Source organism: Plecotus auritus, assembly GCF_963455305.1.
Source record: "Plecotus auritus genome assembly, chromosome: 13".
In the NCBI taxonomy this organism is placed as follows: domain Eukaryota; kingdom Metazoa; phylum Chordata; class Mammalia; order Chiroptera; family Vespertilionidae; genus Plecotus; species Plecotus auritus.
In genome coordinates, this window is record NC_137779.1 from 13788480 (window position 1) to 13805768 (window position 17289).

Sequence of the window (17289 nt, forward strand, 5' to 3'; positions counted from 1 at the left end):
GAGCATCTGATCGATGCTTCTCTGTCTCTGGATCTGTTTTTGTTCATCAGTTTATGTTGTTCATTATATTCCACAAATGAGTGAGATCATGTGATATTTATCTTTCTCTGACTGTCTTATTTCGCTTAGCATAATGCTCTCCAGTTCCATCCATGCTGTTGCAAATGGTAGGAGTTCCTTCTTTTTTACCGCAGCGTAGTATTCCATTGTGTAGATGTATCACAGTTTTTTAATCCACTCATCTGCTGATGGGCACTTAGGCTGTTTCCAAATCTTAGCTATGGTGAATTGTGCTGCTATGAACATAGGGGTGCATATATCCTTTCTGATTGGTGTTTCTAGTTTCTTAGGATATATTCCTAGAACTGGGATCACTGGGTCAAATGGGAGTTCCATTTTTAGTTTTTTGAGGAAACTCCATACTGTTCTGCACAGTGGCTGCACCAGTCTGCATTCCCACCAGCAGTGCACGAGGGTTCCTTTTTCTCCGCATCCTCGCCAGCACTTGTCCTTTGTTGATTTGTTGATGATTGCCATTCTGACAGGTGTGAGATGGTACCTCATTGTCGTTTTGATTTGAATCTTTTGGATAATTAGTGACTTTGAGCATGTTTTCATATGTCTTTCGAAAAGTATTTAGGTCCGTTGCCCATTTTTTGATTGGGTTGTTTATCTTCCTTTTGTTAAGTTGTATGAGTTCCCTGTAAATGTTGGAGATTAAATCCTTATCGGAGATAACATTGGCAAATATGTTCTCCCATGCAGTGGGCTTTCTTGTTGTTTTGTTGATGGTTTCCTTTGCTGTGCAGAAGCTTTTTATTTTGATGTAGTCCCATTTGTTTATTTTTAGTTTCCATTGCCCTGGGAGCCGTATCAGTGAAGATATTGCTTCGGCAGATGTCTGAGATTTTGCTGCCTGTGGATTCCTCTAAGATTTTTATTGTTTCCTGTCTTATGTTTAAGTCCTTGATCCATTCTGAGTTTATTTTTGTGTATGGTGTAAGTTGGTGGTCTAGTTTCATTTTTTTGCATGTATCTGTCCAATTTTCCCAACACCATTTATTGAAGAGACTGTCTTGACTCCATTGTATGTTCATGCCTCCTTTGTCGAATATTAATTGAGCCTAGTGGTTTGGGTCTATTTCTGGGTTCTCTATTCCATTGATCTATATGTCTGTTTTTGTGCCAGTACCAGGCAGTTTTGAGAACAGTGGCTTTGTAATATAGCTTGATATCTGGTATTGAGATCCTTTCTACTTTGTTCTTCTTTCTCAGGATTGCTGCAGCCATTCGAGGTCTGTTTTTATTCTAGGTGAATTTTTGGAGAGTTCGTTCTAGGGCTGTGAAATATGCTGTTGGTATTTTAATGGGGATTGCATTGACTCTGTAGATTGCTTTGGGTAGTATGGACATTTTAATGATGTTGATTCTACCAATCCATGAACATGGTATGTTCTTCCATCTGTTTATGTCTTCCTCTATCTCTTTTTTTCAGTGTCCTGTAGTTTTCTGAGTACAGGTCTTTTACCTCTTTAGTTAAGTTTATTCCTTGGTATCTTAAATTTTTGTGTGCAATGGTAAATGGGATTGTTTTTTTAAATTTTTTTTTTTTTTAAATCCTCACCTGAGGAGATTTTTCCATCGATTTTTAGAGAGACTGGAAAAGAGAGGGAAAGACAGAGAGAAATATCGATGTGAGAGAAACACATCGATCAGTTGCCTACTGCATGCGCCCTTACCAGGGCCTGGGCCAGGAAGGAGCCTCCAACCATGGTACATGCCCTTGATCACACTTGAACCCGGGACCCTTCAGTCTGCAGGCCGACGCTCTATCCACTGAGACAAACTGGCTAAGGCATTGCCCTTTTTCTTGACCTTTGCCGAGCTCTTTGTGAACCGTGGTGGATAGGGGGAGGGATGTGGGGAGGGGCTCAGTGGCTGTGGGATGGGCGTCACCAAGTGCCCCCGGCCTTCCCCATGCTGGTCTCTGCATGCTGCACTTAGCCTTGACGCTGGTAGGCATCATTCTGGGCACTCACCACGAGAAGGGGGCCTTCACCTTCTGGTCCTATGCCATCGGCCTGCCGCTTCCCAGCAGCTCCATCCTCAGCTGGAAATTCTGCCATGTCCTCCACAAGGTCCTTCGAGACGGGCACCCCAACGTGAGTAGCCTCTGTCCACTGGTCCCCAGAGGGTCTCCTGTTCCAGCCACCGTGCTTCTTGGGGCAGCGGGAGGCTGGGCCTGTCTGCTGGTGCCCAGGGGAGGCAGGGTACATGTCCCTTTGAAATGAGAGACTGTCCCGCTGCCCTTCTGCCCTCCACCCGCCCCTTCCCAGCCTCGCCCTCAGCGTGCTGCCAGCATGGGTCAGTGTGTTGGGCCCCTCCTGCCAGTCCTGGATTCTCCAGCCTCCTCCCTCGTCCCCCTGTGCTGCAGGTCCTGCATGACTGCCAGCGGTACCGGAGCAACATCCGGGAGATTGGGGAGCTATGGGTAGGTGTGGAGGCGAGCTTGGTGGCCTCAGCCCCTCACTCTCCACAGAGTCCAGCCGTGGGCCTGCTTGGCGTTCGAGTCCTCAACACTCAGGGCGGAGCAACGGCAGGGCCGTGTGACCGTGTCTGTCTTCAGAGCAGAAGTTAGAGTGATGCTTTCTGGGGTGACAGTAAGGGCGTTGCAGACTTGCTTTAGAAGGTCTGGTACAGGACGTTCCAAAGGCATGACTAGGCGCCTCCAGCCCTTCAGTCCCTGAGTCGGGAAACGCAGCAATGCCCGTTTCTGGGCGGGTTATGGTGGTGGTTAGAGCCCGTGGGAGGGTTGCAGGCTCCTGGGCCCCCAGACTGGCTGCTTTAGAATCTCAGGTTGGAATCTGTGTGCTCGGGAAGCTCCCAGAAGATTCTTATTCACGGGCAAGTCTGAGAGCCTGGGAGCTTGTCATCTAGGTCCCCTCCTGCACCCTCCAGAATCAGGTGGAGAGAGAGCCTCTGGCCTCTTTGTCCCCTGGGAGCAATGCTAGAGCCCCGCCGGGCAGGGCGCCCCTGGATCCAGGGCCGCAGGAGCCCGGACCGCTGTGTTTCACCCGAAGTCAGGAAAACGGCAGCAGGGTGCCATGGCAGACGCACGTCTAGCTGGCGTGGCCACGGGGAGGCAGTGTTAGGAGGTGACAGAGGAGGCACCGGGCGGATATGGACACGCACCTGTTGGAGTGTGCCTCCGGGCTGCCACAAGCGTTTTAATAAAGTATCTCAACCCAGAGCTGGCCTGCTGCCTGGACAAGGAGCTCTTGTCACAGGAGTTTCTTTGGCAAGACTGGCAAGGAGTATGATTAAAAAACAAAATGAGAGAGCTTTCGACAAGGGCATTGGTGGAGGTACCCAGGAGAAGAGTCAGTCACCTCTGGCTGGCTAACGTTAGTTGAGTGAATAAGTGATTGGTGGGTGAAGGAGTGACACTCAGCTGTCACCTGGTGTCGTCCCACCTCAGCGTCCTGGTCTGCCCCGTGGCGTGCCAGGGCCTATGGGACTCTCGGGCACCTTCCCGGGCAGTGGGCGCTGATCCAGCTCCTCCCTCCACAGGGCCATTTGCACGATCGGTATGGACAGCTGGTCAATGTTTACACCAAACTCCTGCTGACCAAGATCTCCTTCCACCTCAAGGTGGTATCCTCGGGAGGGTCGTGGGGCGGAGGGGCCCTGGGCTTTCCTTCCTGATGTCCTGGGACCTAGCGGAGGGCGGGTCCTGTTCTGTCCCAACCTGATCCAAGGGGACACGGGGGTGCGGGGTTCCTGGAAGTCAGAGCCTCTTGATGCATTTTCTGCGGACACTGGAGGTGGTCTTGGCCTTGCCCTTGGGTCTGGGCAGCCTCTTCGCCCTGGCTGGAGGTGTCCCATCTCTGTCCTTGGTCTCCGGTCCCTCGGTCTCTGGTCCCTCACAGTCCCTCCTCAGCCAGCACCCAGGGCCGAGGGTGGCTCCACAGGTCGGGGGCTTCTCCAGCCTCTTCCCCTCCCTCAGAAGTTAGAACTGGTTCTGGGCCTGCTGTTGAGTAGGGGTGTCCTCTCTGCAGCACCCCCAGTTTCCTGCGGGCCTCGAGGTGTCAGACGAGGTGTTGGAGAAGGCAGCTGGGACTGACATTAACGACATGTGAGTCTCTCCAGAAGGTGCAGTGGCTGGCACCGTTTCCTTCTCCTCCCTCGGTTTCCCTGTTTGTCCCTAAAGTCTCCAGGGTCCCACGTGTCAGTGGCTCTCTGGGGCCAAAGGTCATGTTCCCTGGAGATGAAGCTAACACTGAGGGGATGGGATTTGTTTGGAATCAGGTGTTTTTGGCTGAAGGGCCGTTGTGCTGTGCAAAGGCGTGTTGATGAACTGTGGAGGGGTCTCCCAGGGGCGTGCCCCCTACCACTCTCTCTCAGCCCTCTCGCCTCCCCCCGCAGCTTCCAGCTCACCGTGGAGATGTTCGATTACATGGACTGCGAGCTGAAACTGTCCGAAGCAGGTGAGCCGGGAGGGATCAGGTGTGGGAACCTGGAGACTTTAGGAACCAGGGGTGCCTCTGTGAGCCAGACCAGACTGACTTCCCATTCCTGCGTGCACTGCCCCAGGGGTCCATCCAGGACTGCAGCCACCTCTCCCACTACACGGTCAAGCTCCCGTTCAGGCTGCACTCCTGTGAGTCCCACCGCCCCGGTCCCCTCACCGCAAGCGCGGCCCCTGAGGTCCAGCCAGAGCCCAGGGGGCTTATGTGGACTAGCATGTACTGGGTCAGAGACGAGAAGTCGAGAAGTTAATTAGAAGTAGCAATGATAAGCTATTAACATAAATGACATACTCGTTATAAAAAAAAAATCTCTATTTTTCTTCCTTTTTTTTTTTTTTTTTTTGGTAAATTTTGGGGATAGTTCCAGGGGCCAGTGTGAGACCTGCTGTTCCTGCCACCTCGTGAACCCCCTCCTGTTCCAGGCCAGGGTGGGCAGGGGCGGGCCCACCAGGAGCTGCATCTGCCAGGTCCGAATGTCGGCTCCCGCCTCAGAGAGTTAGCTGGGTCATCGTGCCCGTTTTCTGCTATAAAAGGCCCCCGTGTCGTGTTGGGCGTCCCCGCCCAGGGACTGGCAGCCTTTGGGCAGGAGCTTCAGGTCCCCTTCCCGGGGCTGCAGAGGTGCTGGTTGTGGCCACAGCTTCAGAATAACTTGCGGGTGACTCATGCTTTTCATGGGAGGAGGAGAAGCAAATGCCTTTTTAAGGAAAAATCGGAGTTAGGAAGAGGTGTGTCTGGGCAGCCTCCTGGCATCCCGGTCTGGGTGGGCCTGTGGGCAGCTTGGCGTTGAACCTCCATGCCCAGGAGGGTGGCCCTGCCCAGGACCATGGCTGCCAGCCTGGACCTTGGCAGAAATGTGTCACGTGGGAGCTGCGTCCTGGGGTCCTTACCCCTGTGCTGCTCTTGGCCAGGGTGGGGCTGAGTGTGGGCCGGACAGGGGTCCCCACAAGGGAAGGTGGAGAAAGCCCACAGGTGGGCCCCCAGATCAGGGATGTCTTAATGAAGCACAGAGAAGGGCTTCCTGGCAGCATCTCCCGGAGGGAGGTGTAGGGGCCTTGCCCACCCGGAGGCTGCTCCTTGCTGCTTGGTTTACAGCAGCCAGCGATGGGGCGTGCTAAGGACCGCTCAGTGAGAAATGGCCGTTTCTCAAAACCCCCAAAATAGAACTTCATGGGTATTCTCAGTTTTTATAAGGAAAACGTACTTGACATGGAATTAAAAGTTAAGTTTTAAAAAGGCGAGGGACAGCACTTAGCTCCTGCCTTCTCGTCCCCTCCCTCCTGGGCATTCTCGTGTCACATGGAGGTTCGCCAGTGGTCCCAGCCCAGGCGAGGTGACAGGAAGACTCAGAGCTGGGGCCCGCCCGTCTGGAGCAGCGTCCCGGGTCCGTGTCCCGTGTGGGCGCCCTGGCGGCTCTCCGTCCTGGCGGCTCTCCGTCCTGGCGGGCTGCCTGCTTGTCGTCTCTGCCCAGAGTAGAGGCTAGGGGGTGGGTAGCCTCATGTTTGTCCTTGTCCCTCCTACTTGGATGATCTGATGAAAGGCATGATTGTCAGGGTCCGGGGAGGTTGGCCCTGGGCACAAGTTTGGGGTCACGGGTTTTACAGAGCCGCGTCCTGACTCTGCCGCTGCAGCTGCTCCCAGGGCCACCCTGAGGCTCTCGGGAAAGCCTGGCCAGGCTGAGCTGGATCCCATTTGCCCGACCTTGTCACCCTAGTTTGAGGGAGCACTGGCCTCAGTCTGGAGCAGCCACAGCGCACGGGGCTCCCATTGTAGAAGTAAGGAGCCCACTGGTATCTGAGGGATGGAGTCTCACTGCCCAGCAGGAGTGGGAAAGCCAGGCTCCCCAGGACGGCAGCTCCCAGGCTTCTTTGACGACACCATGAGCCTCTCCACACCACGGCTGTCACTAGGCTCCAGTCAGCTCTGCCCGCGTCTCCCGACTCCCCGTGCTCATACTCCTCCTCCCGCCTCTGCCTCTCTCTCTCTCTCTCTCTCTCTCTCTCTCTCTCTCTCTCTCTCTCTCTCAGTTTTTCGGCAGCTCAACACAGCCATCGCCGTGTCCCAGATGTCCTCAGGCCAGTGCCGCCTGGCCCCCCTCATCCAGGTCATCCAGGACTGCAGCCACCTCTACCACTACACGGTCAAGCTCATGTTCAGGCTGCACTCTTGTGAGTCCCGCCGCTCCCGGTCCCCTCACCGCTACCGCGGCCCCTGAGGTCCAGCCTGAGCCCCAGGGGGCTTACATGGACTGGATCAGAGATGAGAAGTTAATAGAAGTAGCAATGATGACCTCATTACCCATGAACATAAATTGCTTGTCATGAAAAATCCCTGTTTTCCAAAGCGAACCCTCTGTGAGAAAAGCGGTGCAGTTGACTTGTGTGCCCGTCTCGGACGCCTGGCCTCAGCAGCCCCTTGCTGCCCCTGCGTCCGTGGCTGCTGGTGTCTCCGTGGGGTTCCCCACTTGGACAACGCTGGCCTGGGGCATAGGAGCCATTCGAATATCAGACCAGGGCAAACTTGAGTCTAAAGAAACTTCACTGTGCCTCCGAAGCTGGGCCCAGGGGGTTTGCCGTGGTCTTGGGACCGCCCTGTCCCCTCATTTCTTCCCTCCATGGTGGGGACTTGGCCGGTTGGCAGTGATCTCTCTAATCTGTGGCGGCTTGTAGAATGGGGAGGAACGGGCAGCGGAAGGGAGGGGGGAACGTGAAGTCTCTGCAGCCACAGAGTGGTGAGCACAGATGAAGGTCATCAAACCTGTTCCGCCCAGGTCTCCCGGCAGACACCCTGCAAGGCCACAGGGACCGGTTCCACGAGCAGTTTCACAGGTACCAGCAGGCAGGGCTGCGGGCATGTCTGTGGGGCTGGGGCTGCCAGGGGGCCAGGCTCCCCTCTGACCTCCCGCGTGTGTCCCCGCAGCCTCAGGAACTTCTTCCGCAGAGCGTCTGACATGCTCTACTTCAAGCGCCTCATCCAGATCCCCCGACTGCCCGAGGTGCCTGCCCTGCTTTCCACTCTGGGTTCTGAGCCCTTGGACAACCCCGGGTGCCTAGCAGGGCCCCATGTGGGCTCTGGGGGTGGCCAGGGAAGGCTCCTGGGTGGGGTGGGGGGCACGCTGAGCAGCTCTCACCTATGGCCCTTGCAGGGACCCCCCAACTTCCTGCGGGCCTCGGCGCTGGCTGAGCACATCAAGCCGGTGGTGGTGATCCCCGAGGAGGCCCCCGAGGACGAGGAGCCCGAGAACCTCATTGAGATCAGCACAGGCCCCCCCGCCGGGGAGCCAGCGGTGAGTGGCCCCCTCTTCCTTGCAGGGGGGTTTGGGGTGATTGGGCCTCCCTCCGCTCCCTCCTTCTCCTGGCCTGGAGGGTGGGGGTCACCGTGCTTTGCTGTGGCAGGTGGTGGCTGACCTCTTTGACCAGACGTTTGGACCCCCCAATGGCTCCATGAAGGATGACAGGTGAGGCCTGGGACACCCTGGGCTAGGGCTGGCATTGGCCTCCATGGAGCTGTGGTCAGGAGAGGCCACAGGTGGGGGATGTGAACTGGAGACACCTAGATCCCCAGGAGCCGCTGATGAGACCACAGATCCTGTGCGGGGTCTTCTGATTGTCCTGGCTGCCTGAACTTGAACGCCAGGACTGTGCGGGCCTCAGAAAACCCTGCCTGCCCGACCTCTGTCCCCAGGGACCTCCAGATCGAGACCTTGAAGAGAGAGGTGGAGACACTCAGGGCTGAGCTGGAGAAGATCAAGCTGGAGGTGAGGAGACGTGGACCAAGGGGGGCCTCAGGCTGTGCGACTGCACCCAGCACCCTCATGCGGGCCTGGCACAGTCCTCATGTCCATGTCCACCACGTCCACATCCTTCCTCCCTCCACAGGCCCAGCGGTACATCTCCCAGCTGAAGGGCCAGGTGAACACGTTGGAGGCCGAGCTGGAGGAGCAGCGGAAGCAGAAGCAGAAGGCGCTGGTGGACAACGAGCAGCTCCGCCACGAGCTGGCCCAGCTGCGGGCGGCCCAGCTGGAGGGCGAGCGGAACCAGGGCCTGCGCGAAGAGGCCGAGAGTGCGTGGCCAGGCCGGGGAGGCCGAGCCCAGTGGGAGGGTCCGGTCCCCAGTGGGGGGCCTCCGCCGAGCTGAGGGTCACAGCCTCACCTCTCACCGCAGAGAAGGCCAGTGTCACGGAGGCGCGCTACACCAAGCTGAAGGAGCAGCACAGCAAGCTCATCGCCACGCACGCCGAGCTGCTCAGGAAGGTGGGGCCCGTGTGCAGGCAACTGGCGGGAGGCGGGAGGCCCGGCGGTGGCAGAGCGTGAGCCCACCCCTGTCCACGCAGAATGCAGACACAGCCAAGCAGCTGACGGCCAAGCAGCAGAACCAGGAGGAGGTGGCGCGAGTGAAGGAGCAGCTGGTGTTCCAGATGGAGCAGGTGAAGCGGGAGTCTGAGATGAAGGTGCGTCATGTGCACAGGCCCTGGCTCTGGAGCCCCCAGCACCACTGTCGCCGTGACACACTGTCCTCTTGACATACTATCCCCATGACACGCTGTCCCCCGTCCCAGCTGGAGGAGCAGAGTGACCAGCTGGAGAAGCTCAGGAGGGAGCTGGAGGCCAAGTCCGGGGAGCTGGTGCGCGTGAAGCAGGACCTGAGCCGCACGGAGCAGGTGAGCTGCTGGCCGGGGTGGCCTCCGGATCGGGCGGGACAGGCGTCAGGGCCCTCTGCCCCGTGAACTGGGCCACGCCTAGATGCTACCAGGTTGGTTCAGTGGCCCCTCAGCCAACCTGGCCTGTGGCTGTGACCCAGCACGCAGGGAGCACATAGGACATGGGCCTTGGCCTTCCAGAAGCTCGCAGTCTCTAGGGATAGTGAAGACTGTGAACTTGGGTGGGGGTGGGCGTGAGGGGTGGTGGGCACCTGGCAGCCCTGCCCACCCACCCGCCTGGTGTTCACAGAGCGGGTCGGAGCTGAGCTCACGGCTGGATGTGCTGAGCGCAGAGAAGGAGGCGCTGAGCAGTGCTGTGCGGCAGCAGGAGGCCGCCCTGCAGGCCGCCCAGAGCCTGGTGCAGGAGAAGGAGGCAGCGCTCAGCCAGGAGCAGCAGCGCCATTCCCAGGAGAGGGCCGAGCTGCAGGGGCGGCTGGCAGACAAGGTAGCGTGCCTCCCCCGCCCCGTGTGACGGCTCGAGACCGTCATACCCACAGCCCCGCCCTGAGCGTGGATGAGTCAGTGGGTCTCTATGCTCACAGGGCTGTGCTCTCATCTGGTGCCTCCGGGACATTTTCACCCTCCAAAGAGAGCCCCCTCCTCCAGCCCCTGGCACCTCTAATCAGCTCTCGTCTCTGGATTTGCCTGTTGTGGACATTCATAGAAACGGAGTCGTACAGTAGGGCTGGCTTCTTCAGGGTTCACCTGTTTCAGAACTTCCTTCCTCTTCATGGCCCAGGGACATTCTGCTGTGTGGAGGGACCACGTGTGCTTATCCATCGTCAGCTGGTGGACACTTGGGTGGTTTTCACTTTCTGGTTATTGTGAAAGATGCTGCTGTGAACATTTGTGTACAAGGTTTTGCGTGGACATGTTTTTATTGCTCTTTCCTATGTAACTACGAGTGGATTTTCTGGGTCACATGGTAACTCGGTGTAACTTTTTGAGGAACTACCAGTGTTGCCAAAGCGGCTGCACTATTTTTCATTCCCACTGGGAGTGTATGTGGGTTCCAGTTTCCCTACATCCTCGCCAGCACTTGTTACTGTCTGTCTCTGTAGCCATCCTAGTGGGTTCAAATGGTACTTCATTGTGTTTTTTGTTTGTTTGTTTTTGTGATTGCTTTTTAAAATATTTTTTATTGTGTTTTAGAGAGAGAGGAAGGGACGGATAGAGAGAAACATCAAGGAGAGAGAAACATTGATTGGCTCCTTCCTGCACACCCCTATTGGGGATCGAGGCACATGCCCTGACTGGCATTGAACCAGTGACCTCTTAGTTCATGGGTTGATGCTCAACCACTGAGCCACACCGCCGGGCCTCATTCTCATTGTGGTTTTGATGTGTGTTTCCCTGATGGCAAATGACATGGAGCATTCTTTGTGTTCCTTCCATTTGCATATCTTGGGAGAAATGTCTGTTCAGATCCTTTGCCTACTTTTTAACTAGTGTTTGTCTTTCTACTCCTGAGCTGTCCAGCACACTCTGGAGGGGCCCCATCCCTTGGGGTGGAGCTGGGCCTGTCCTCCGACTCCTCCCCAGCGAGGGTCTGGGCTGGGTCCTGTCCAGCTGCTGTGAGGCTGTGCCTGGGCAGGGTCTCCAAGCTGCCTCCTTCCCTCCCCCAGGAGTCTCGGGAGCAGGGGCTGCAGCAGAGGCTCCTGGACGAGCAGTTCGAGGTGCTGCGGCGCTCTGCCGCCGAGGCCGAGCGCATCCTGCAGGACGCCGTGGGCAAGCTGGACGACCCCCTGCACCTGCGCTGCACCAGCTCCCCGGGTAGGGCCGCCAGCCGGGCACTCGGCCACCTTCTTTCCTGACCAGCTGGCAGGGAGGTGTCCCCTGCCCTGAGAGGTCTGCCCCTCACCCCTTCTCCCTTTGCTTGCAGACTACCTAGTGAGTAGGGCCCAGGTGGCCCTGGACGCCGTGAGCGCCCTGGAGACGGGCCACGCCCAGTACCTGACCTCCAGGTCAGGTGAGTGCAGGGCAGGACTGGGCAGGGAGAGGCCATGGGCACTTGGGTGCTGGTTCCACCAGCCCTGGCTGCCTCTTGCCTTCGGGAGGTTTCCTGCAACAGGTGCCTCTTCAGAAAGCTGAGCAGGTGCCCCCACCATGCCCACCTGGGAGCCCTGCCCTGCAGGCCTGGGTCACAGAGCTGGGTTTGGTTCCCGCTCTGCTGTTTTCTAGCTGCGTGACCTTCGCCTAGTACGTTCTCCCCTCAGCCCTCATCCGTGGACTGGGCGCTGGCACCTGTCTTGAGCTTGCTGGGCGGAGGGCATGGCGCCTGCTCTCAGGACTCACTCCGTGGCAGCAGCATTAGGGTCTCGTTCCTCTCCTTGCCCATAGATGCTTCTGCCCTGGTGGCTGCCCTGACCCAGTTCTCCCACCTGGCTGCGGACACCATCATCAACGGCAGTGCCACCTCTCACCTGGCCCCCACCGACCCTGCCGACCGTAAGTGGGCCCAGGCTGTGTCCCGCAGGTTCTCATGGTAGACCAGGGAAGGGTGGGAGCCTGCAGACAGGTCCTGGCATCAGAGCCTGGGCGGGAGCCTGTGTGGAGACTCCTCCCAGGGTCCTCGAGTGCCGGCTCCCCTGACAGTCCTCTCCCCCAGGCCTGATCGACGCCTGCCGGGAGTGTGGGGCCCGGGCGCTGGAGCTGGTGGGGCAGCTGCAGGATCAGCAGGCTGTACAGCAGGCCCAGCCCGACCGGGTGCGGAGCCCCCTGCAGGGCATCCTCCAGCTGGGCCAGGTGCTGAATGTGGGCTGGGCTCTGGTGGGGGGCAGTGGGTTGGGTTGAGGCTGGGGTCCCCAACTTTTCTGCACCTTTCTCCAATTGGGCTGACCAGGTGCTTGGGGACAGAGCACGAGGCTCCCTGTAGAGTGGTTGGGGGTCGAATTCACCCCATCTGAGCCCTGGTTGCCCTCCTCCCTCAGGAGCTGAAGCCCAAGAGTCTGGATGTGCGTCAGGAGGAGCTGGGGGCCCTGGTGGACAAGGAGATGGCAGCCACGTCCTCGGCCATCGAGGAGGCCGTGCGGAGGATCGAGGTAGGACCGGTGCCGTCCTGCAGGACCCTGGGCGGGGGGGCTGAGAGCAGGCTGCACCCCCTCTGCCAAGGACAGGCGGCCTGTGCAGGTCTGGACAGGGAGGCAGCCCTGGTGTGGCGCTCTGAGCCGAGCCCACCCCTCCCAGTGCAGTGGCTGCCCCAGCGGCCCCTTTCCTCCCCTGTTGCCCTCCTCCCAGCCGGCTCACGGCTATGCCCTTGGTGCAGGACATGATGAACCAGGCCCGCCACGCCAGCTCAGGGGTGAAACTGGAGGTGAACGAGAGGTGAGCCCACTTCTGCCCCCAGGCCTGGGACGAAGCATGTTGCCACACCAGTTAGGAGGGCAGCCTCCCAGCACCAGCTGTCTGCCCTCCTAACTGCCCACTTCCCAGAAGCACGGCGATGAGCAGTGCACCCCGCCCTGTGGGCCTTGTGTCAGGCCCCCTAACTCCCCAACCCCCTGTGGCTTCCTGGCCACACTACAGCAGCTCTCCCTCTCCTCCCACCCCTCCAACCCATAGGATCCTCAAGTCCTGCACAGACCTCATGAAGGTGAGCGGCCGGCCGGGACCCCAGGGGCGGGCTCTGTGGCCGGGACCCCAGGGGCGGGCTCTGTGGCCGGGACCCCAGGGGCGGGCTCTGTGGCCGGGACCCCAGGGGCGGGCTCTGTGGCCGGGACCCCAGGGGCGGGCTATAGCTGAGAGGGCTGCCCCAAGTGTGACATAAGTCTTGGTCTTGGCAGGCCATCCGGCTCCTGGTGACCACATCCACCAGCCTGCAGAAGGAGATTGTGGAGAGCGGCAGGGTGAGCTGGGCTTTCGGGGCGGGGGGTGGGGGGGAGCCACACAGCTACTCCTGAAGGGCCACCACTCCAGCGCCCTTCTCATCCCAGGCCACAGGGCTCCTTTGGGCAGGAGACTCCTGAAGGGTGCAGTGATGAGACCCCCCCAGTGTGCACACCTGCCTGGGAGTCGGCTGAACCCCGACAACTCAGAGAAGGGCCCTGGGGAGCATCCCTTGCCACCTGTGATGTCATTGACTGGTCTGCCCTGCCCTCTTGTCGCCACTAGGGGGCAGCCACGCAGCAGGAATTTTACGCCAAGAACTCAAGGTGGACTGAAGGCCTCATCTCCGCCTCCAAGGCCGTGGGCTGGGGAGCCACGCAGCTGGTGTATGTCGCCCCAGGTGGGGGGCAGCAGGGAGTGTGGTGCCAGGGTCTGAGGAGGGAATGTGGGGTGGCCCCAATCTCCAGGTGTTGGGAGACCCAGGCCCTGCCCGCTCTGCCCCCAGGGAGTCGGCTGACAAGGTGGTGCTTCACACGGGCAAGTATGAAGAGCTCATCGTCTGCTCCCACGAGATCGCGGCCAGCACGGCCCAGCTGGTGGCAGCCTCCAAGGTGAGGCTCTGCCCGGCCAGGCCTCTGCTCAGGTTCCCCCCCTCCTGGCTGCAATGGATGCACCGCATGTGGCCAGGAGACCTTGGGATGGGGTGGTCCCATGGGGGCCATCCTGCATCCTGACCACCCCCATGCTCCCCCAGGTGAAGGCCAACAAGGACAGCCGCCACCTGAGCCGCCTGCAGGAGTGCTCCCGCACCGTCAACGTGATGGCCGCCAACGTGGTGGCCTCCACTAAGTCAGGCCAGGAGCAGATCGAAGACAGAGGTGACGGCTGGGGGCCTGGGAGCGGCATTGGGGGGATGTGGGGCGGGGGCCCAGGCACTTACCCTGTCTCTGGTCACAGATACCATGGACTTCTCTGGCATGTCCCTCATCAAGCTGAAGAAGCAGGAGATGGAGACCCAGGTAGGTGCCTGTGCCAACCCCACACCCCACTTCCTAGGTGCTCGGGCAGCCTCCAAGCCTGCCCCTCCCCTGGGGCTGAGCTCCCAGAGGGGTCTGCTGAGTGGTGCTCGCCGGCAGGTTCGGGTCCTGGAGCTGGAGAAGACGCTGGAGGCGGAGCGTGTGCGGCTGGGAGAGCTTCGGAAGCAACACTACGCGCTGGCTGTGGGGGTGGGGACGCCTGGAGAGGAGGAGCCTGGCCAGCCCAGCACTGCCCCCCACAGTGGCACCTCCAGGAAGCCACCCCTGGCCCAGAAGCCCAGTGTGGTCCCCAGGCAGGACCACCAGGTAGGACCACCAGGTGCCAGGCGTCAGTGCTGGGATGGGGCGGGGCCCTGGAGGGTGCTGCCGGCCTCTTGCTTCCAGGTCTGTGGGACATGGCGCCTTGGGAAGGTAGAAAACCCTGACCAGCAGGAGCAAAATGCTGACCCAGCAACATGGGGGGCTTGGCTCACTCAAGAGGAAGATGGAGGGGCTGAGGAGACGAGGGTGCGGGGGGCCTGGCTGGTTATGCACCCCTTGCAACGTCCAGTGAGCACCTCAACTTTGACCCCTGCAGCTGGACAAAAAGGATGGCGTCTGTCCCGCTCAACTCATGAACTCCTAGGCTCCAGAGGGGTCCAGCGGGAGCCTGGCAGGCGGCCTGCGCCTCACGTGGCTACCGTGACTCGGCTAAGGAGGCATTGAGGGGTGCGGCGTGCATACCAGGTGCCCGGGTCTGCCCACGGCCTGGATCAGTGTCCGCGAGGCACCCAGACCTTGCTGAGCCCGTGGACCTGGGCCGAGGGGCTGACAGGGCAGTTCTCCTGGATGTGAGTATCTGCCACGGGACCAAGAGCATCCAGGCTCAGCAGGCCGGAGCCACAGTTCAGGAAATACACAGACATTTGTATGTTCCCAGCAAGAGCTTTGCCTTGTGAGTTTGTATTCGGCGCACTGGGAGCAGGGCCATGGGGTGGGGTGGGCAGGGCCTCCCCTGCCTTTTGGGCTCGGCGTCTGAGGTGAGAGGTGAACAGAACACAGTGCTGGCTGTCGGGACTTCCTGAGTCATCCCTGGGTTTGTGGTCTCGGATTCCATGGAGATGGGACTTGGGCAAAGCAGGACTGGGACAGCGCCCTTTCTCCTGGGCCTCGCTCTAGGGCAACAGTGATGGGGGTGCTGAGGAGGACGTGGTCTGGGGAGAGAGGTGGGCCGGGTCTGCTGTGGGCCAGGCAGGGCTGAGAGCCCCATGCCTGCTGGGCACAGGTGCTGCCCTCGCTCCTGGAGTCTCTTTCCACTGAAATCTGGTGGCCGCCCGCTTCCTGTTTTTCATTCCCATCTGGCTGCCCCTGCCCTGGAGGCGCAGCTCTGGGCTCTCCCCACTGCCCACCTCCACCTCCACCTCCTGCACCGCAAGGTTTCCAGCTCAGCCAGAAAGAGCCCAGAACCCATAGCCCTGCCCGCCGTCCTCCGGACCAAGGGAGCCTCGTGCTCCATGGAAGAGGGCAGCCCCCTCCGCCCGGTGCTGAAGCCCAGCGTGGCCTCCCTGCCCACTGGAGGACGACTCGAAAGAACTGCATTGCTTGAGACCCCCTTGGGGAGTGGTTGGGTGGGGTGGGGCCCTGGCTGGGGGGGGAGAGACCGGCCCTGCGTCCAGTACCCACTGTGTCAGGATGAGCACAGGACCCAGTTCTGGGCTTGGAGTTCAGTGTTTCCTTGTATTGGGGTCCAACTGGCAATAAAATGCACTTTGACTGTGGTCACTGTTGCCCCAGTGAGGGGCTGCGCCCGGGCTGTTTATTTCTCTGGGGCCAGGAGCTGGGCTGGGACTCGTTAGTTTCTGCAGGTGACAGCGGCACTTGGAACCACAGCAACCCTGGCTGGTGCTGCTGCTTCTGCCAGGTGTCGTGGAGGTGGTTTCTCCAGGAGGTTTGCGTGTGGAGGCCCGGATGCCTGTGTGGTGAGTGGTGGTTTAGGGCTTTTCTCCACAGCCCCAGGCCACCTCCAAGGCAGGTCCCCAGCCCCCATGGCTCTTGATCTCCTCCCCCCAGCCCACAGCTGGTTCCCAGGAGGGCGCTGGGGAGAGGGAAGGCTCCTGGCCGCCTGCCTTGGCCTCAGATCAAGCATCTGGAACAAAAGGACAGTGCGGGTCGGGGGAAGGGGGAGGAAAGGTCAGTGTGGGCTCCTGCCCAGCTGGCAGAACTCCCACCGTGTGGCCTCAGACACGCGTCCACGCCTGTCCCCAGGGTGACTGCGGTCCAGGTGGGTCAGTGCTTTGAAAACTGGTCTCCGTAAACAGGGAGGGGCCTGCCTGATCTTTTGTAGGGTTATTTTGCTTTGGCAAAAAAAAAAAAAAAAAAGTACTGAGCACCTTTGCTGTGCCAAACAGCATGCCAGCTACTGGAGACACAGCAGCAAAGAAAAGACATCAACCTCAGGGAGCTTGTCTGGCAAGGAGGGGGCAGTGCCCTGGTGAGGGAACATTGTGAGGGTGTACATATGGCTACCTCACTGGACAGCCGTGGATTCCTGTGAATCCCAGTTGTGCCTTTCCAGCCTCGTGTCTGGAAGGGAGACGGGAAGTCTAAGCTGAAGCATCTTCCTGTATGAGATGCAGACACTCACAGCACCCACTGGGTGGGGAGTGCTGAGGACTTAGGAAGATAATGCATGTAACTGCTTATGGGCTGCCTGGCGCACGTGGCACCCTCAGTAGATGTTAGCAAGACGAGCAGTAACAGACAAACATGTTTTCAAATGAAATAAATGAAATAGTTACTTTAAGGGAAGAACTGCTCTGTCCCGTTGCCATATTGTAATAATAGCTCTACTGCCGTCTAGAAATCCTGTTACTGATTTGCTCATTTACATGATTGTTCTCTGTTTACTTTGCAGGAACTGGAGTCCATGGTCGGTCTCTGTGGTCGTTTTTAACGTGCCCAGTTATCTTGACAAGCTCTTACCTATCAGTACTGTACCTTCATTGAACTTATTGGAGTGACATTGGTTAATGAAGTCATATAGGTTTCAGTGTGTGACTGTATAACACACCGTTTGTATAGTGTTGTGTGTTCACCACCCGAAGTCGAGTTTCCTTCCATCACCATTTACCCCCCTTTACCCTCTTCTTTCCCCTCCCACCCCCTTTCCGTCTGTAATCGCCATATTGTTGTGTCTATGAGGTTGGTTTTGGTTTTTGCCTAAT

At 58.9% G+C, this 17289-nt stretch overlaps 1 protein-coding gene across 3 annotated transcripts in view; it reads left to right on the forward strand.

Annotated features, from left to right (window-relative positions):
- HIP1R (huntingtin interacting protein 1 related) overlaps nucleotides 1–16426 on the forward strand; it is a 29668-nt gene extending 13242 nt beyond the window's left edge. The window contains exons 3-32 of one of the 3 annotated variants that reach the window (XR_013959519.1): nucleotides 2020–2162; nucleotides 2435–2491; nucleotides 3571–3651; nucleotides 4059–4135; nucleotides 4426–4487; nucleotides 6554–6694; nucleotides 7297–7354; nucleotides 7446–7521; nucleotides 7672–7812; nucleotides 7922–7983; nucleotides 8211–8283; nucleotides 8405–8588; nucleotides 8690–8778; nucleotides 8859–8975; nucleotides 9084–9185; nucleotides 9475–9669; nucleotides 10850–10997; nucleotides 11107–11193; nucleotides 11565–11672; nucleotides 11833–11969; nucleotides 12155–12265; nucleotides 12490–12548; nucleotides 12786–12816; nucleotides 13007–13069; nucleotides 13335–13449; nucleotides 13555–13660; nucleotides 13804–13927; nucleotides 14007–14068; nucleotides 14186–14392; nucleotides 14664–16426. Coding sequence is in view for 2 of the 3 variants with exons in the window: in XM_080649612.1 (XP_080505738.1) it covers nucleotides 2020–2162; nucleotides 2435–2491; nucleotides 3571–3651; nucleotides 4059–4135; nucleotides 4426–4487; nucleotides 6554–6694; nucleotides 7297–7354; nucleotides 7446–7521; nucleotides 7672–7812; nucleotides 7922–7983; nucleotides 8211–8283; nucleotides 8405–8588; nucleotides 8690–8778; nucleotides 8859–8975; nucleotides 9084–9185; nucleotides 9475–9669; nucleotides 10850–10997; nucleotides 11107–11193; nucleotides 11565–11672; nucleotides 11833–11969; nucleotides 12155–12265; nucleotides 12490–12548; nucleotides 12786–12816; nucleotides 13007–13069; nucleotides 13335–13435; nucleotides 13555–13660; nucleotides 13804–13927; nucleotides 14007–14392; nucleotides 14664–14711 (3167 nt within the window). In the remaining variant the exon portion in view is untranslated. Of the gene's footprint in view, nucleotides 1–2019; nucleotides 2163–2434; nucleotides 2492–3570; nucleotides 3652–4058; nucleotides 4136–4425; nucleotides 4488–6553; nucleotides 6695–7296; nucleotides 7355–7445; nucleotides 7522–7671; nucleotides 7813–7921; nucleotides 7984–8210; nucleotides 8284–8404; nucleotides 8589–8689; nucleotides 8779–8858; nucleotides 8976–9083; nucleotides 9186–9474; nucleotides 9670–10849; nucleotides 10998–11106; nucleotides 11194–11564; nucleotides 11673–11832; nucleotides 11970–12154; nucleotides 12266–12489; nucleotides 12549–12785; nucleotides 12817–13006; nucleotides 13070–13334; nucleotides 13450–13554; nucleotides 13661–13803; nucleotides 13928–14006; nucleotides 14393–14663 lie in introns of all 3 variants that reach the window. The other 2 variants (XM_080649613.1, XM_080649612.1) reach the window with 2 other exon arrangements.
- The last annotated feature ends 863 nt before the right edge of the window (nucleotides 16427–17289 follow it).